The 18,018-nt window shown below is 38.8% G+C and overlaps 1 protein-coding gene across 8 annotated transcripts in view; it reads left to right on the top strand.

The window, feature by feature from the left end:
• The window catches only part of atg10 (ATG10 autophagy related 10 homolog (S. cerevisiae)), a 262,479-nt gene that overhangs the window by 58,070 nt on the left and 186,391 nt on the right, over positions 1 to 18,018 (top strand). For all 8 annotated transcript variants that reach the window (XM_060836478.1, XM_060836496.1, XM_060836448.1 and 5 more), the window contains 2 exons: positions 2,772 to 2,894; positions 12,277 to 12,399. In XM_060836478.1, coding sequence (XP_060692461.1) covers positions 2,772 to 2,894; positions 12,277 to 12,399 — 246 coding nt within the window. The remainder of the gene's footprint in view (positions 1 to 2,771; positions 2,895 to 12,276; positions 12,400 to 18,018) is intronic.

Below are 18,018 nucleotides of genomic sequence, written 5' to 3'. Positions count from 1 at the left end.
AATATTGCATGAATTAAGTTTTCATGAGCACAAAATATTCTCACTATTTTAACTAAAAATAGACATTGCGTATGGACCATATGCTGCAATCAGTCAAAATATTGACAGCCAAAGTGAATGGTTAAAGTAGCACAGTGTCATCTACATATCTATTGAAAAAAACTACTTTGAAGTGCAAATACTTTAAAAATCTGACTAAGATATGAAATAGTTAATGCAAAGTTTTTAATTTTGTAACCCATGATGGTTAATTGCAGTAGTTGTATGCAGTAACAGATGGGTATTTCACTCCATGAAGCAATGAATACTTTTTCAGAAATAGGTATCCAATAAATATCTTTGGTTTGAAATGACCAGGTGAGGAGGGGTTTCAACTCCCCTTTTCTTTTAGTCCTGGATTGGTCAGTCACAGGAAATATATTTTCATTTCTTCCTTTTTATACATAGCTACTCCTGAGACTCGGGAGTGGGAAAGGTTGTATACAGCCTTGATTTCTCAGTGGAGGCTTTTCCAAGTTGTTTTTTCTAACAGCACTGGTTTGCTGAGAGGGAAGGGTAGAGGATATTTTTATATCCTTGTTATGCTCAGTTCATAAGACCGTAAAAGATAGGAGGAGAAGTAGGCCATTTAGTCCATTGAATCTGCTCTGCCATTCAATCAAGCCTGATATGTTTCTCAGCCCCATTCTCCATCTTCTCCTCATAAATCTTGATCCCCTTCCCAATCAAGAAACACTCTATCTCTGTCTGAAATACACTCAATGACTTGGCCTCCATAATCTTTCGTGACAATGACTTCCACAGATTAACCGCTTTCTGGCTGAAGAAATTCTTTCTCATCTCAGTTTTAAAGGGTCATCCTTTCACTCTGAGGCTATGTCTTTGGCTGTTTGTCTCTCCTACTCGTGGAAACATCTTTTCGACAGCTGTTTAGTATTCACTAAGTCTCAATCAGATTCTCCACTTGTCCCTCTAAACTCCATCAAATAGACCCAGAATCCTCAATTGCTGCTCATATGACAAGCCTTTTATCCCTGGAATCATTCTTGTAAACCTTCTCTGAACCCCATCCAACACCAGAACATCCTTCCTGAGATATAGGACCCAAAACTGCTTACAATATTCCAAATGCAGTCTGGCCAGAGCCTTATACAGCCTCAGCAGTACATTCTCGCTGTTGTGTTCTAGATCTCTTGAAATGAATGTCAACATTGCATTTGCAATGCGTGTTGTTTTCTCTTTTTGCTCAAGGAAAGGTATAGAAATATGGTTTGTTTGTGTATTTCCAAACCAAGCTCCGTTGTCTTTTTTCAAACTGCATGCTTTGGCAGGTAACTTCCCATTTGTGATATGTAAATTTACCATTGCAAGTATAGGATAAACAGGAGATATAAATTTCTTAACAGCTCAGAATTTATGTGCTTTTGGATTAAAAATGGTAATGGCAGCCTGGGTTTGTGTATTCCACGTGGCTTGTCTGGACTTGTCAGGTGATCATAGCAAACATTCTAGTTCAGCATTGGCCTTTTTAAATTTTTTAAACTCCATGAATATCTGTGTATTAAAGACAAACAATGTAAGCAGAATATAGCTACCTATTTTCACTATGACTGTAACAAGCAACATAGAATTAATATCACTTCAAATCATGATAATGAAGTAGACATGTGCTTAAGGCTTTATGTATGATCATTGATTTACCAACATTGAATTTTGGGTTTTAAAGCTGGAGAGCTGCAGGTTAGAGGTATTTTAACCCAGCAAGCATTTTGAAGGTAGAATTGCCCAAATTTTAATGTATTTTACTTTTGGGTAGGTGGTTTATTGATACTTAGTTATTTATCATCTTGGATAGTGAATTGACATAACTAGTAAAAGGAAAGCTGTTGTTAACTTCTAGAACTTTTTGTATTCCTTTCCACATGAGCTTGTGTAGTGATTGTAATGGGGTCAGCCAGCTAGACCTCATAGAATATGGGTTCCCTGATTGGGGCTGTTAATCTGGTCCAATCAGTGAGCCCTGGCTGATGGATACAAGTTTGAGAGATTCTGGGACTGGCTGTGAAAAGAAGTACTCAAGTCAAGAACACTTCATGTGTAAATAAAGGGTGACTTGATAATGGGATACTGGCCTCTGTGGTGTTATTTCAGACTGTATATTTGTTATCTTATAGCAGTTGATTGGCAATTAATGATTAGTTTGTTTAGTCTGATGGCTGAGTAAACTCCAAAACACCAACCTCTTGACTAAGTTTACCTCAGCTGGAAAGCAGCAGAGTGTGCAAGGGCTCGTATAAATGGCTGGTGTGAGTGACCTAATGGCCCAACATTCGCTCTTCTGCTGTGGAAAATACCAAGTCTAAATGGTTCCAAGAAGAAATCTAAAATATGACATTGATATTGGATTACTCCCATTCAGCTCGGAATCACAAAGACAGGTGTGAAGAACAGTCATCCACTTGAGATGGATAATTGCATTTAGATTTTCAAGATTTGTTGGGCTAGCTAAGGAAAGTACTAAATCTAGGACTGAAAAAGATAAAAAGATTTCAAATGTTATTTTTATTGGATTAATTATTCTCACTCTGTTTGTTTCCATGACTCTACAATATTTCCTTGAAATGCAAAATGAGTGTTCTTTCTATTGCAGCAAATTTAAATGTCTCACTGTTCTGTAGGTTAAAATTGACACAGTGTAGGTGCTGATGAAGTTATTGTCTGTGCTGTTTGTGGAATGACTAACAGGTTTACTTTTTTTTAACTGTTTGTAGATGTCACATACCTTTAATCGAAATGAAAACATTTGCCTGGGTGAAGAGCAATTTCAGAAATTCTGTAAATTGTTTATTAAGCATTCCGATGAAATCTGCAATGGCTGGGAGTGGAGGCAGAAGGTATGTTGGAGTTTAGTGTCCATCCATTAAATTGCAACAGGTGTGCGTGCATTTGTGTGCGGTCTCTTGGAATGGCAATAAAGTGTGCTCATGTTCAGTACCTGTGTATTGGGTCTTCTCACATGGGGAGGCAGTTGTGCTGCACCTACAACAAGGTTCTGGCTGATCAGGAAACTCTACCACACCGACTGTTTGCTATAAACCTATTGGAAGGGTCCACAGACTGATGATTAACCTGTTTGAGTATATTGTGACACAACTTCTGTAGCCAAAAAGTTCTGAACTGGGACTTGAACTAGAGTTTCTGCTCTTGCACTGGGCCATGAAGACCTGCTTTTGGAATAGCTTGCAAACTTCTCCATATCTTGTTCACTTTGCAAAATAGTGTTGCCTTTAAGGGAGCAGATCAGAGACTCAATTTCAACTTGGTTCTCAATGGCATTTTAATGTATACTGGCTACGTTATGCTATTCCTAAAATGTAGTTTCAGTCTGACAGAGGACCCTCCTGGTGAGCTGTTCACAGCCACTTTACGTTTATGGAAACATTCCTCTGGATGAAGCTTCCACTATAGGCTTGCCGATTTAACACGTGGGGCTTATCACTTGATAATGTCCTTGGCATGTGATTTAAAATATGCAACATCATGAGAAAGTCTTACTCTGTCTTTAATAGGGCTGTAATGGGGGTGACAAAGGGAAGGTAGGAGCAGTTGGAGCTGTGATCAGTAGCAGCTGGTGGGACAAAATGGGAGAGTCGTGGAGATGAGAGTTCAAAGGCATTCTTGTGAGGCTGGGGCAAAGGACTCCTGCTCTTCCTGATCCATCATCAAAGCTTTAAAACAGGGAAACTCTTCTAACCAGCCATTGCATAAAGCCATAAGATATACAAGTAGCAATAGACTGTTTGGCCCATTGTGTCTGCTTTCCCATTCAATGAGATCATTGCTGGGCTGATAACCCTCAATTCCATTTTCCATTTCTGCTATTTCCCCACAACCTTTGATTTCCTTATGAATTTCGAAAGTCTCTCCATCTCAGCCCTGAATATACTTAAAGACCCAACTTTGACAGTCCTCTGAGAGAAAAAGAAGCTTATCTTTTTTTAAAAATGGATGACTCCTTATTCCGATATTATGCTCTGTGTTTTTAGGTCACCCACCACCTCACACATGGGTAAACAAGCTCCTGCATATCTACCTTGTCAAGCTCCCTAAGAATCTTGTACAGGCAATTCTTCTTCAACGTGATGGTAGTGCAACATCTCCCATCCTATTATAGAAGAATCGCTCTTTAGAAAGAGCACTTAAAGTGTTGCCGATTAAATTGCATTACAGTCAACACATGTTTTAAAAGTTCGTGCTTTGGAAACAGTGCCCCCAATTTGTCATTCACATTACAACTAATTCGTGTCAACAAAACACGTGTTATAGCAGAATGAACTGTATGGGGCAAAATGGCATCCTGTCAATCTCCTAAACTCCAGGTTGAGAGAAAGATCCAACTTTCTCAACCTTTTCTCTAAGAACATTCACCCAAAGCTTGGGTCAGTCTAGTGAACCTTCTTATGATTTCCTCCAAGTCAGTGCATCTTTCCTTAGATGAGGGGACTAAATTACTCTCTTTAATCCACTTGTGGTATGATCAGTGTCTTGCATAGTTTCAGCAAGACCTCCCTAATTTTGTAGTTTAGATCAGAGTGGTGCTGGAAAAGCACAGCAGGTCAGGCAGCATCCAAGGAGCAGGAAAATCGACGTTTCGGGCAAAAGCCCTTTGTCGATCCAGAAAATGTTGATTTTCCTGCACCTTGGATGCTGCCTGAACATGCTGTGCTTTTCCAGCACCACTCTGATCTAAACTCTGGTTTCCAGCATCTGCAGTCCTCACTCCTCCCTAATTTTGTACTCCATTCCCTTGAAATAAAGGTCAACGTTCTGTTTGCCTTTCCACTTGCCCATTAAATTTGGATCATATCTCTTTGTGATTCATGCACTTGGACCTTGAAATCCCTCTTTGCTGCAGTTTATTTGTAATGTTTGTATTTGAAAGGGACTAAATGAAATATGCAACATTAAAGTTATGAAAGTATTTATATATTGAATTTTATTCGCACTGGTTCAGATTGATGGTCTTTTTTTATTGCTTGGCGGAAGTGATCTTTAATAGAGGAGTTCAGATGTAGACATATCTTTTATTTCATTGTTAGGAAATAGATGTCACTGCAATTCAAGGACAGAATTCATTCTCAGCAATGTGTGGTGGGTCTCTAAATTAAACTGCTGCACACTGTATGGTCATTGTGTTCAGCATGAGGAAGTGATTGAAGTCTTAGAAAACATGAAGGTGTGGGAAGTTAGGGAGGACATTGTGGAAAATATTATGGGAAATACCAGAAATATTTGTATCGTATATAACCATGGGATGACTAGAGGGTAGCTAATGTTGTGCCTATTATTTAAGAAAGGCTGGAAGGAAAAGCCTGGATACTATAGACCTGTGAGTCTGACTTCAGTGGTGAGTATGTTGTTGGAGGTGATTCTGAAAGATACAATTTACATTCATTTAGAAAGACAAGGACTGATTGGAAATGGTCAGCATGGTTTTGTGAGAGGAAAATCATGTCTTGCAAACCTGATAGAGTTTTTTGAGGAAGTAACCAAAAAGATTGGAGGGCAAGATTCTGCATGGTGGACTGTTCAGGAAAGTTAGATCACATGGGACTCTGGGTGAGCTTACTTATTGGATACAGAGGACAAGAGACAGAGGGTGGTGGCGAAGGGTTGTTCTATGGACTGGAGCAGATGACCAGTGGTGTTCTACAGGGATCAATAGTGGCTCCACCTTTGTTTGTCATTTATGTAAACAATTTGGGTGAGAATATAAGAGGCATGGTTCGTAAGTTTACAGATGACACCAAAATTAGTGGCATAGTGGATATTGAAGAAGGTTATCTAAGATTTCAAAGAAATCTTGATTAATTGGGTCAATGGGCTGAGGAGTGGCAGATGGAGTTTAATTTGGATAAATGCAAGGTATTGCATTTTGATAAAACAAACAAGGGCAAGACTTATACTGTTAATGGTAGGGCCCTGAGCAGTGTTGTTTTGCGGAGAGATCTATGGCTTCAGGTACATAATTCTTTGAAATTTGCATCACAAGTAAATAGGGTTATTAAGAAGGTTTTTAGCATCCTTGCCAACTTTACTTAGACCTGAGAAGTTGGGATTTGATGTTGGGGTTGTACAGGATGTTGTTGAGGCCTCTTCTGGAGTACTCTATGTAGTTCTGGTCACTCAATTGTAGGAAGAATATTATTAAATTGAGAGTGTTCATAAAAGATTTGCCAGGATGTTGCTGGCAGTGGAGGGTTTGAGTTACAAAACTGGGCTGGGACTTTTTTCAGTGGAACGTAGGAGATTGAGGGGTGACCTTTGAGAGATTTATAAAGTCATGAGAGGTATGGATAATGTGAATAGCAAGGGACTTTTCCCTAGGGTGGGGGAGTTCAAAGCGAGGAGGCGTATTTTAAAGGTGAGAGAAGAACGTTTTAAAAAGGACATGAGGGCATTGGATATGGGCCAAACACAGGCAAGTGGGACTAGTTTACTTTGGGAACATGTTTGACGTGGTCTAGTTGGATTAAAGGGTCTGTTTCTGTGCTGAATGACTCTGTGCTTTTAGTTAGGAAGTTCCATGAGTTTGACCAGTTATGATGAGATGAGGAGGAGTGTAACTGCTTTCCTGTTTCTCCTTGTTTGAATATAGCAATTATATTTCAAAATTTAAAAAAAATACTTCCAATCCAGCTTATGTACTTAACTATTCATACTTTGGTTGTAAAGAATTAGCCAGTCAGGTTTTTTAAGTAAGAGATCAAGTTTATTGTTCTGAAACAGAGCTGAGTAAAAGCATTAAATGGTTGATACAAGTCCTCAAATACAACGCAGACGTTCAATATTCACACACGCATAATTTCAGCTTAAAAGTAGAGGTAGATAAATTTGACTGTGTACTATATCAAGAGAAAAATAAGAGTCGGTTCACAGTTTATGTCTGATAGTCTGGTTTGGCTGTAAAGCTCATAAACCTTTGGTTCTCATCTGATATGATGTTTCAAAATGTGGACTGTTCCTTTTTTTCACTTCTCAAAATATTGTTGCAGAATTCTGTCTGATTGCAGGGATTTTTATTATGTGGAAAATTGTGCTCAAAATGGAAACAAAAATATGTACTGTGTCGCTTGAAGTTTGATTTGTTTTATTATGTATGTTAAGAAAGGAAAGATTGTTTTAGTTTTTTTATTTATGCTAAGAATGGTGATGGGCTATCTGAACTTTTTGATGCATGCATTTTTAATAATAGTTTGGAGGACAATGGACAGTACTCTCTAAATTGTCTCTGCTGCTCGTTGCTTCTTAGTTCAACCCAGGTTGACTATACATTGCAGTCCGGCTACCTGATCAATAATCATTCTCTGGAATTTCTTTAGGTGCTTACTCTTTCTGTAGATATGTTTGTCTTGGCATCTAAAGGCTCCCACATTCCACCATTGCACTACAACACCTGTTCTGCCATTGTTATTCATGGTATTTTGTTAATTGATTTTAATTTTTTTTAAGTAATTTAGGATAATTCCCGTGTACCATAGAATGTATTGTGCTTATCAGATCTCAAGGGAGATGGTGACACAGTGGTAATGTCATTGGGCACATAAACCAGAAGCCATTGGAAATTCAGATCAAATAAATCTGGAATTAAAAGCTACTCTCTGTAATGGTTGTCATAAACCCCCCCCTAGTTCACTAAAGTCCTTTAGAGATGGAAATCTGCCATCCTTCCCCGGCTTGACTGACATGTGACTCCAGATCCACAGCAATATGGTTAAATCTTAACTGTCCTCTGCAAAGCTGACCAGATCACTCTGTTCAAGGGCAAATGGGGATGAGATATACAGAGGAGCCTTGATTATCCAAAGGACGGGTGGGGAGTATTTTGCTTGGTTAATTGAATTCTGGATAATCGAATGGCGGATAACAGTTTAGCTGAGCATCGGGACCTTACGATCTTGCCGGATAATCCGATATTCGGATAATTGAATGCTGGATAATCGAGGTTCCCCTGTAAATGCTAGACTTGAAGAATAAACGGAAAATACTTTATCATCTACAACAAATTGCAAATTTCTTAATTATACAGCAGTGTTTTAGATGTTCATTTTAATTATTTTGTTATACCTTTTACTTATTTTATATTTAGTTTATTTTAAAATGTTAGCTCATTTCGTGTTGTAGTTTAATTCTGGCATCCTAAACTAACCATCCTTTACACCAAAGACTGATCGATCATTGATGAACTTATTAGTTAGCAGTTTCTTGTCATGTTGATTTTATAATGTTCCTCCCCCCACCACATCACTCATACACATACATACTCTCTCTCTCTCTCTCTTTTTCTCTCTCTCTGTCTCTGTCTCTGTCTCTCTTTTATATATATATTATGTCCCACCTCACTGAACTCCGCTCCACCCCCAGCTTGGACAGGCAGTGCTCCCATCTCTGTACTGCATTCATGTTGCTCCCATATGCTTCTGCTCCACTCCCAGTTACAAAGTACCATACTCTCATCCGTGTGCAATGTGTATCTGGATGTATGCTGCTTTTACATCTGCCTCTGTTCCCTCTCATGTATGAGTCCTTGTCTTAAATGGTTTGTGCTTTCCTTCTGTATGTGTAAATAAATTTTTCTCTTTTGTTGAAAGTACATTGACAGCCTTTGTGTATATTGTCAGAAATCAGCTGCCACAACAAACAAATTGCAAGAACTAAACTTGTTCTCTGTGAAGCCAGGTCTCACCCTGGGTTCTGACTTCTCTAGTATTACCATTAGCTGAGATCATAACACAGTTGAAAACTCAGCAAACATGAGCTGCCAGAAGAAGTGGTGGAAGCTGGTACAATTACAACATTTAAAAGGCACCTATTTGGGTAAATGAATGGGAAGAGTTTAGACGGATATGGGCCAAGTGCTGGCAGATGGGATGAGATTAATTTAGGAGATCTGGTCGGCATGGACAAGTTGAATTAAAGGGTCTGTTTCTGTGCTGTACATCTCTATGACTCTATGAGGCTCAGCTAATAGTTTGGGAGGAGAGTGAGAGGGAGAACAGCTTTTCCCCACTCCTCCTGGAGCATTTTGCAGATCCGAGTACATACAAAAAGCCTCGTCAGTCAAACTGCCAGTGAAGTTCAAAATCTCTTGTATTTTTTAAAAAGTAATTTTGCTTAGCTTGCGTCAACTCATCTTGGCTATGATGTAACCTGAGGTAAAATAGTTTTAATGCCCTGTTTCTAACTGTTGAATCTCAAGTACTTTTCTCAATACTTTGTCAATAGCACAGAAAATGGTTTTACGCATGTCTTCAGTATTTATTGTCTGTCTTGAGGTCTTCCTAGACTCTGCTTCTCCATTAAATAAACATGTAGCTACGTACTGGAACAAATTAACAGCCATTTTAATGTAAATAAGTGTCCCTTTCGTTCTAGGGCAAGTTAATTTTGCAGTTGAAACTGCCTGTTTTACAATTCTGATAATGTGAATTTAGCAGATGAAATTTCAAAGTGCCATCTGATATAGGACATATTCATATCTCAGTGATAATGAAAGAAAGGTGATATACATTCATGTTGGGATAATATTGCTAAGATTAGTTAAGGAACAGTTAATTGATTCCTCTCTTTACCCTCTCTTCATTTGATGACTGTAACAGTTTTTAAAAATACATATACTTGCCAATTCAACAAATATTTAGCTGTTTACATAGTGTGATAATAAAAGATGCAAACAGGTTTTCTTGAATTTTAATAAAAATAGGATAATTTTATTGCACTTAATCTGATCTAAGTAAAATAGTAAAATGCCCTCTGCTTGCACACGCATGGATTAGGGTGGAGAAGGAGAGCTTCAGCAAGGCGGAGTTCAGTAGAATGAAGGGGGTAGATTAATCATGGAAATTGGTGACTTGTCTAGCTTCAGGCTAAGTTTGGTGGCCCAGATACTTCCAACATTGAGGCAATTTAAAGATCCACTTTGGACTTGAGGCAGCATGGTGGCTCAGTGGTTCGCACTGCTGCCTCACAGCTCCCAGGTTCAATTCCTGCCTCGGGACACTGTCTGTGTGGAGTTTGTGCATTTTCCCTGTGTTTGCGTGGGTTTTCTCCGGGTGCTGCGGTTTCCTCCCACATTCCAAAACATGTACAGGCCAGGTGAATTGGTCATGCTAAATTGCCCATAGTGTTAGGTACATTCGTCAGAGGTAAATGTAGGGAAATGAGTCTGGGTGGGTCACTCTTCGGAGGGTCGGTGTGGACTTGAGATTGTAGGGCCGAAGAGCCTGCTTCCATGTTGTAGGGAATCTAATCTTAACTTTTTATTTCTCTCTCCACAGATGCTGCTCGACTTGTTGAGTTTATTCAGCGTTTTGTGTGTTTGTTTTGGGTCCTTTCTCTGTTCTTTTAGACGTATATCCTGGTTTGACTTCTTTCAAAAAGCTCTGTCTGCATCTGGAGTACTTACCATCAGTAAGTCAGCTGGAGAGAGAAAGAGCTAGAAACCCACTCTGAGTCTTTTTTCTTCTCAGTATGTCAACTGTTTCGCCTGTTCTGCTGAGAAAGCAGGTGCTTACGACTCAAAAGGTTGGCTTGTCACGTGACCTTTTTCCATCGATCAGGGATCCAAACAAGGTTATGGACAGTGTCTTCCAATTGTAGCCAAAATGGTGAGATAATGTCGAGGAATCCCGTCTTAGCCAAGGTTCCATTGTCCAACTGGCTTTCTGCAATGGGTTTACTTCAACCCAGTTGTGTACCCAGATCATTGTTTGAAATGCTGTGCTAATGCTAGGGTGATGTGGTTCATACACGTAGCCCTGGGATCATTGTCTTTGGTGGGTTTTTGACTCTGTGGTGTTAGAATGAGTTAGGTAGAGTTATACAAATTGAGTAACCATCTCTGGCTGTGAGTTCAAATCATTAGAATATGGCTTTACTCTTTTCATTTAAAAGAAATATTATTTTGGAGTCTCCAACCAGTAGATTCTAATGTTATTTTTGATATAAAGCAGACTTTCATGCTCCTGTGTTCTGACTTCCTTGTTATATTGGGTGGCGGAAATCACAGATTTGCGAAGTATTGAGAAGTTTCAGTGTGTTCAGTAGAATGTACATGCTGCAGCCGCTGTGTGGCACAACGCAGTGGACTTGTTTTTTATTCATTCATGGGATGTGGGTGTCACTGGTTATCTCTGCATTTATTGTCTATCCCTAATTACACAGAGGACAGTTAAGAGTCAGCCACATTGCTGTGGATCTGGAGTCACATGTTGGCTAGACCAGGTAAAGGTGGTAATTTATTTCCTTAAAGATCATTAGGTTAATGCATGGGTTGATCCTCATAGTCCTGGAGTGTTTCTGCTGCTGATCACCAATAGAGAAGATTCTGTGATCTAGGAACATTATAACATGAGTCAGCCATTGAACCCCTCCACCATTCAGTGATTTCATGGTTGATCTTTATTTACCCGCCTTTCGTCCATACGTATTTAATTGTGCATTTTGTTGAAATTAAGGCATGGAGTCGGGGTATGCAGTTTGGTGTATTTAATGAGATGTAAATAAAGCCGAGCAAATGTGATCCAGTTTATAAAACTGAGGACAAATTGAATCCAATATGATGCAATGTTTGACCATAATACGTGTTGTGAGCTATGCTTTGTCACCTGATCATGTATTCATTGCTTGTTGTGAGCTCAAATTAGATGATACCCGAAGAGATTATTGGAAGATTTTTTTCTTAAATCAGTAATCAAGGAATCCTCATTTTTAGTTTTTTGTACAATTGCACCCAAGAAATCAAAATTTACAAAAAGCTCCATTTTACTGTTTTTTTAATTTCCTTGTATAATACACAATGCAGTATAATGTCAATGGTAAATGGCAGGTTTCGATGGGTGAAAACTTGATTTCAGTTTTAGGAGGAAATAACAAGACTAAATTGATTTAGGAATTATCTGTTGGATGTTTATTTGTTAAATTAAATCTGTATTTTCTTGATTTAGGATGTATTAATTGACATTTTGATTCAATTTTAAACCAATGAATTCCCATTTTACTATGCTATTCGTATTGCTTAGGTGAATTTGTACAATTGAAATATTTTCTGTCATTAGCATTGGACTTCTTCACAAGATTGAGCCTTGGAATTCCCTTAAGAAATTTACTGTGCTTGAAATAAAATGACCAGTGATTTACTGTGGGTCTGTGATGCAGTAAAGACAGTATTCTTTGGCTGGAGAAGAAGTCTCATTCTCCATTCTGTTTATCTTACAGGAGCTTAATGAGGGATACATGGTAAAGGTGCACTTGAGATCTAAAATATCCTTAAACAGCTTACTTGTGGAGGATCATTGCTTTCAAGATCTTCAGGGTCACGAAGTAGATGATAAAGAAAAGGTGAGAATGACCGAGAAGCTGAAATTGTGAATAGATTAAATAGTTTTAGATTTTGGTTATAAATTGCGCTGTCTATACTCAAATGCCTTTCTTGTGTTATCAAATTTACAAATGAATATATTATGATCTTGGAAAAAACCCAGTACAAGTTGTAGCCTTATAATGAATTATTTTTCTATGAAAGTTAAGGTTTGCACTGTATTTATGATGTTTTATTGCTATGAAGAATTACTCCACCAGCATGTGGGGGGAGGGGAATGGTGGGGGGAAGGTGGGGGGAGCAGCAGTGGGGGAGGCTGTAACCTTGTGCCATGCAGTTAAAGTAATTAAGTCATTTCCTCCCTGAGGCCCAGAAAAGATGCTGGCATGCAAATTTGAATGTTCCAGAAGTGTAATTAAATTCTTGATACTTTACGGACTATGTTGAAAATAAATGTTGCAATAGCCTGAAAATTTAAAATGGGTGATCCAGATTTTGCAGTTAGTATAGTCGTTTCTGCTGCAACGCGCATTTCTTCTTTAAGCCAATTGAAGAAATTAGACCGTTATTTGTAGATTGCAGACTTTCCTTACCTGGATGGCTATTACGCAGTTCCCACCCTGTTAATATAAATGCGTGATTTTCTTATGATGCAAGATTGCATGAGAACAGAACTATCCCGTTATACCAGAACCGACTGTATTAAAGTGATAATGCTTGTCCTTCACCTCAAAGAGAACTGTCTACAAAGATTTAACAATCTGTTTGGCATGGATTTCCTCTTTGTAAACAATAGTTTGAATCTTGTACCAAGTCAAAGGAATCACCAGGTGTGGCAGCAGGAATGTCATCAAACATGTAAGCAGACAACTACATTGAAGAATTCTCACAGACAGACAGCCAGAAAATAAAACACATTGATGATGCTTTACTTTTATTAACATTTCATAGGAAATGAAATGATTTTTCCATACATGTGAAATTACGTTAGAAGATAAAATGATGACGATATTTAAATAGGTTTGCAATGTTGCTCACTAGTGTGTACTGGAAATCACACACATAGGACATAATCTTTGCAGGTACATGCTCAGCACCTTGCCAAAATAGGCGAGTGTTATTTGCTGGTTCATTACTCAGGGCATTGCGCTGACAAATCAGAGTCAACCTGCCTGGTCTAAAATTTAACAAAGCCTGGTATTTAACTGTCAGTCAACATTAATAAGTACAATGTTGATGCACCCTTATCTTTTGAGATTTGAAAAGTGGTATTATCTGTGTGTGTGTGTGTGCCTGTGCATGTATGAACATGTTCTAGAAGAGTGTTATGTATGTGCACTCCGGCTGTGCATCAGACCTCAATTGTCTGCCATAATTCACATACCATCTATTTGTGTTTTTAAAAGAAATGTAATATGAACAAAAGTAGTAATATTAAAGAAAAAGTCTAGAAACAAAATTCCAGAAACACATTGATTGTAGCCAGATCCAATATTCTGCAAACAATGTGTTATGGTCTTGTCTTAAGCAAGCAGAGTGATTACCCTGACTGTGAACTCACCCCATGTTTATTTATTTATTGGACTTTATATCCTTTCATAATGCTTAAAACACAGAAGCAATCTTCTGTACGCACATAAGTGCCTTCGCTAAGACCACCCATTTCCACTTCTCTAACATTGTGCAACCTCATCCCAGCTCAGTTCATCTGCTCCTGAAACTCATCCATACACATAAGCTTCAGCTGATCCAAAACTATGCAGACTGTACCTAGCTCACAGCTTGTCTTGTTCATTCATTACCATTAATTGCTAACCAACAATGGTTCCTGATTTGGCTACATGTCAATTTATAAAGCTGTTGTTTTTGAATCCTTTCACAGTCTTGCTGCTCCCTTTCTCTGTCCTTTCCTCAAGTTACGCATCTCACTGAGATCCATGCATTGCTTTAATCCACGCCACTTGCACATTTTTGATTTTAGTCACTCCAACACTGATGATTGTTTTTTCAGCTGCGTAGGCCCTGAACTCAGAATTCCTCCATAAACTCCTCTGCCTTTCTCTATTCCATAAGATGCTCATTTAAAACTTGCCTCTTTCATCATTAATCCTGACATGTCCTTCTCAGGGTGGAAGCAAGTTCAGTTTGATAATGTTCTTGCAAAGCACCTTGAGACGTTTTACTACTTTAAAAGTGCTATGTAAAGACAAGATAATATTATTGCAGAATATTTCAACTGCAGGATAACTCAATATATATTACAATGCGCAGTTCCTGTTTTTAGATTGCACATGTCAGCAGTACCGTGGAAGAATAATTTTAAATCCCACATTTTCAGAAGTGTTTGTCCAATGCACCTTAGACATTTTTAAAAAAGAGATCAAAGGCTGAGGTGTAGCATGAAGCTTTCAGAGTAATTAAAAACTGACTTCCTCCAGGTTTTACTTCACTGTTTGGATGTTGTGATCTTAAGGGACACCACTTTACCTGAGCAACAAGATAATATCATCTTCATTTCATTTAACTTGTTGTGAGCAGCTTCAGAGAAGTTCTGCCAGTTGTATGCAATAATTGCTGACATTGCATGCATGCATGTTTTTCACTTTGTACCTTCTTTATAACATAACTTTTAGGGGGAAAAAAAGAGTCTTGCAGCAAATTGGCTCATATACAAATCTCTTCCAACATCTTTTAAAAAGTTTAATAAAGGCAATCAGTTGGACTGTACAGAGAGACTCCTCCAGCAACAAAAAAAACTTCTTTATTGATGCAGGAGTCAGAATGTCTGCGTGTCTAACTTAAAGCTTAACCTTAGCAACCACACATTTTAAAGCAAAAAAAAACACAAACAGTTCAGTCTGGGTTTTGACTTGTAGCTTAAAGAGTGATTAAACTGAAACATAGAGTTTAGGAACAGAAGTGGGCCATTTGGCCTTTCAAGCCAACTCCATCATTCAATAACTTGACTTTCCTTTCGATAATCTATGAACCTTGATTCGCATGTCTATTGATAATGTATCAAAGTCTGGGCTGAATAGATTAAAAAACCCAGCTTTCACTACCTTCAGAAAAAAGGTATTCCACATGCTAATAACCCCCCGAGAGAAAAGATTGTTCCTGATCTACATCATTAAAAGGGAAACCTCTTATTCTTAAATGGGATACCTCAAATCTAATCTCTGGAAACATCCTCTGAAATTCACCCCATCAAGTCCCCTCAGGATTTTTTATGTTTCAATAAGATCACCTCTCATTCTTCTGAACTCCAATGAGTCAAACCTGATCTGTTCAAGCTTACGTGATATGATAAACCTTTCATTCCAGGAATGAATGTAATGAATCATCACTGAACTGCTTTTGTTGTTTTTATTCTTCTATGGGATGGAGAAATCTGTTAGGAATGTCTTCATTCCTAATGCCTTTGAAAAGCTTTTGCTGGTGAACTGCCTTCATAGACAATTGCGACCCATGTGATTTCTGTGTTGCTGAATTTCTGGGTTGGTGTATTCAGTGCTGAATTCCAGGATTTTGGTCTACAGTGAAGGAATAGCAATTGTAGTCCCAAGTGGAGGGAACTTGCAGATTGTGATGTTCTGGTGCACCTGCTGGCCTATGCTTCGAGATGGTAGTGTCATGGATTTGGACGGTGTTCACGGAGTTCTGGTGAGATACTGTAAGACATCTTGTAAATGCTCCTGTTGTGCATTGATGTTGAGGAAGTAAATGATAACTGTTACGGATATGGTGCCAATCAAATGGTTTGTTTTGGTGTACGTTGTGCTGAACATCTTGAGTTGTTGGAGTTGCACTCATCTGGCATAATATTCAACCAAACTCCTGACTTGCACCTTGTACGCGGTGAACAGGCTTGAGGGAGTCAGGAAGTGAGTTAGTCATTGCAGGATTTCTGACCTCTGACCTGCTGTTGTAGCCACTGCATTTATATGGCCTGTTCAGTTCAATTTCTGGACAATGGTAACTTCCGGAATGTTACGAGGGGGTATTCAGTGCCAGTAATGCCATTAACTGTCAAGGGGTGATGGTTAGATTCTTTATTTTTGGAGATAGCGCTTGTGTGGCAGAAATGTCACACGCCATTTGTCAGCCCAGCGTGATTTTAGTCCATGTCATGGACACAGACTGCTTCAGTATTAGAGCGTCTGGAGAGGGTTGTCTCCCAGAAGATGTTTCCTGTTCTGATGGAGATTAAAACTAAAGCACATGGTTTAAAAATAAGTGGCTTCCCTTTTAAGATAGAGATGAAGATAAATATTTTTTTCTCAAAGAGTCATTGGGATATGGAATTCTCTTTTCCAGAAAATATTGGAGGCTGTGTCTTCAAATTTGTTCAAAGTTGAGTTAGATTTTTGATAGAAAAGGTAGTCAAGAGTTTTGGTGGGCAGACAAGAATGTAGAGCTTCAACCCCAACTATTCATAATATATATGATCATGGTTTAGATGTGGGAACTGAATGTAATATGTTCAAGATTGCAGATTACATAAAGCTGGGTGGGAGGGTGAGGCAGGTGCAGAGATGAGTGAGTGGGTAAATGCATGGCATGAAGTAGAATGTGGATAAATGTGAGGTTATCCACTTCAGTGGCAAAAACAAGAAACCAGATTACTTTCTTAGTGGTGATAGATTGCAGAGGCAGGAGATGCAAGTGGGTGTCCTTGTGCACTAGTTGTTGAAAGTAAGCATGCAAGTACAGAAGACAAATGGTTTGTTGAAAGTTATAGTGAGTAGATTCAAATTTTTTGAAGAGGCGACAAAAAAGATTGAAGAAAACAGCGGTAAATGCTGTCTATCTTGACTTCAGCAAGGTGTTCGACAAGATTCTGTAAGGTTAGATCACAGAGAATTCGAAGGGTCTTAGCCAGTTGGATACAAAATTATTTTGGAGGTAGGAGGGAGAGTATGGTGGTGGAGGGTTGTTTTTCAGACTGGAGGCCTGTGATCTCAAGGATGTGCCGCAAGGATCGGTGCTGGGTCCACTGCACTTTGTCATTTATATAAATGATTTGATGGGTGAATATAGCAGGTGTGGTTAGTAAGTTTGCAGATGACAGTAAAATAGGTGTGTAATGGTCAGGTGGTGTAGTGGAAAAAGCTTATCTCTTAGTACAATGGGACCTCATTCAGATGGGTCAATGGGCCAAGGAGTGGCAGATAGAGTTTAATTTAAATAAATGTGAGATGTTCCATTTGAATAAAGCAAACTCGGGCAGGACTTATACAGTTAATGGTAGGGCTCAGGGGAGTGTTGTTGTACAAAGTGACCTCTGGTTACAGGTGCATAATTCCTTGGAAGTGGCACCACAAATAGACTGGGTGGTGAAGAAGGCATTTGGCACACTTGCCTCCGTTGGTCAGTGCATTGAGTACAGGAGTTGGATTGCAGTCACGTTGTAGCATGGTGAAACCACGTTTAGAATACTGTGTTCTATTCTGGTCTCCATGGTATAGGAAAAATGTTGTCCAACTTGAAAGGATTCAGAAAAGATTTACAAGGATTTAGGCAGGAATAGAGAGTTTGAGCTATAGGGAGAGGCTGAATAGGCTGGGACATCTTTCCCTGGAGCATTGGTGGCTGAAGGATGATCTTACAGAGGTTTATAAATTCATGAGGGGCAAACA

This window comes from Hemiscyllium ocellatum, chromosome 2 (assembly GCF_020745735.1).
Source record: "Hemiscyllium ocellatum isolate sHemOce1 chromosome 2, sHemOce1.pat.X.cur, whole genome shotgun sequence".
In the NCBI taxonomy this organism is placed as follows: domain Eukaryota; kingdom Metazoa; phylum Chordata; class Chondrichthyes; order Orectolobiformes; family Hemiscylliidae; genus Hemiscyllium; species Hemiscyllium ocellatum.
This window is presented reverse-complemented; position numbering and strand designations above follow the sequence as displayed.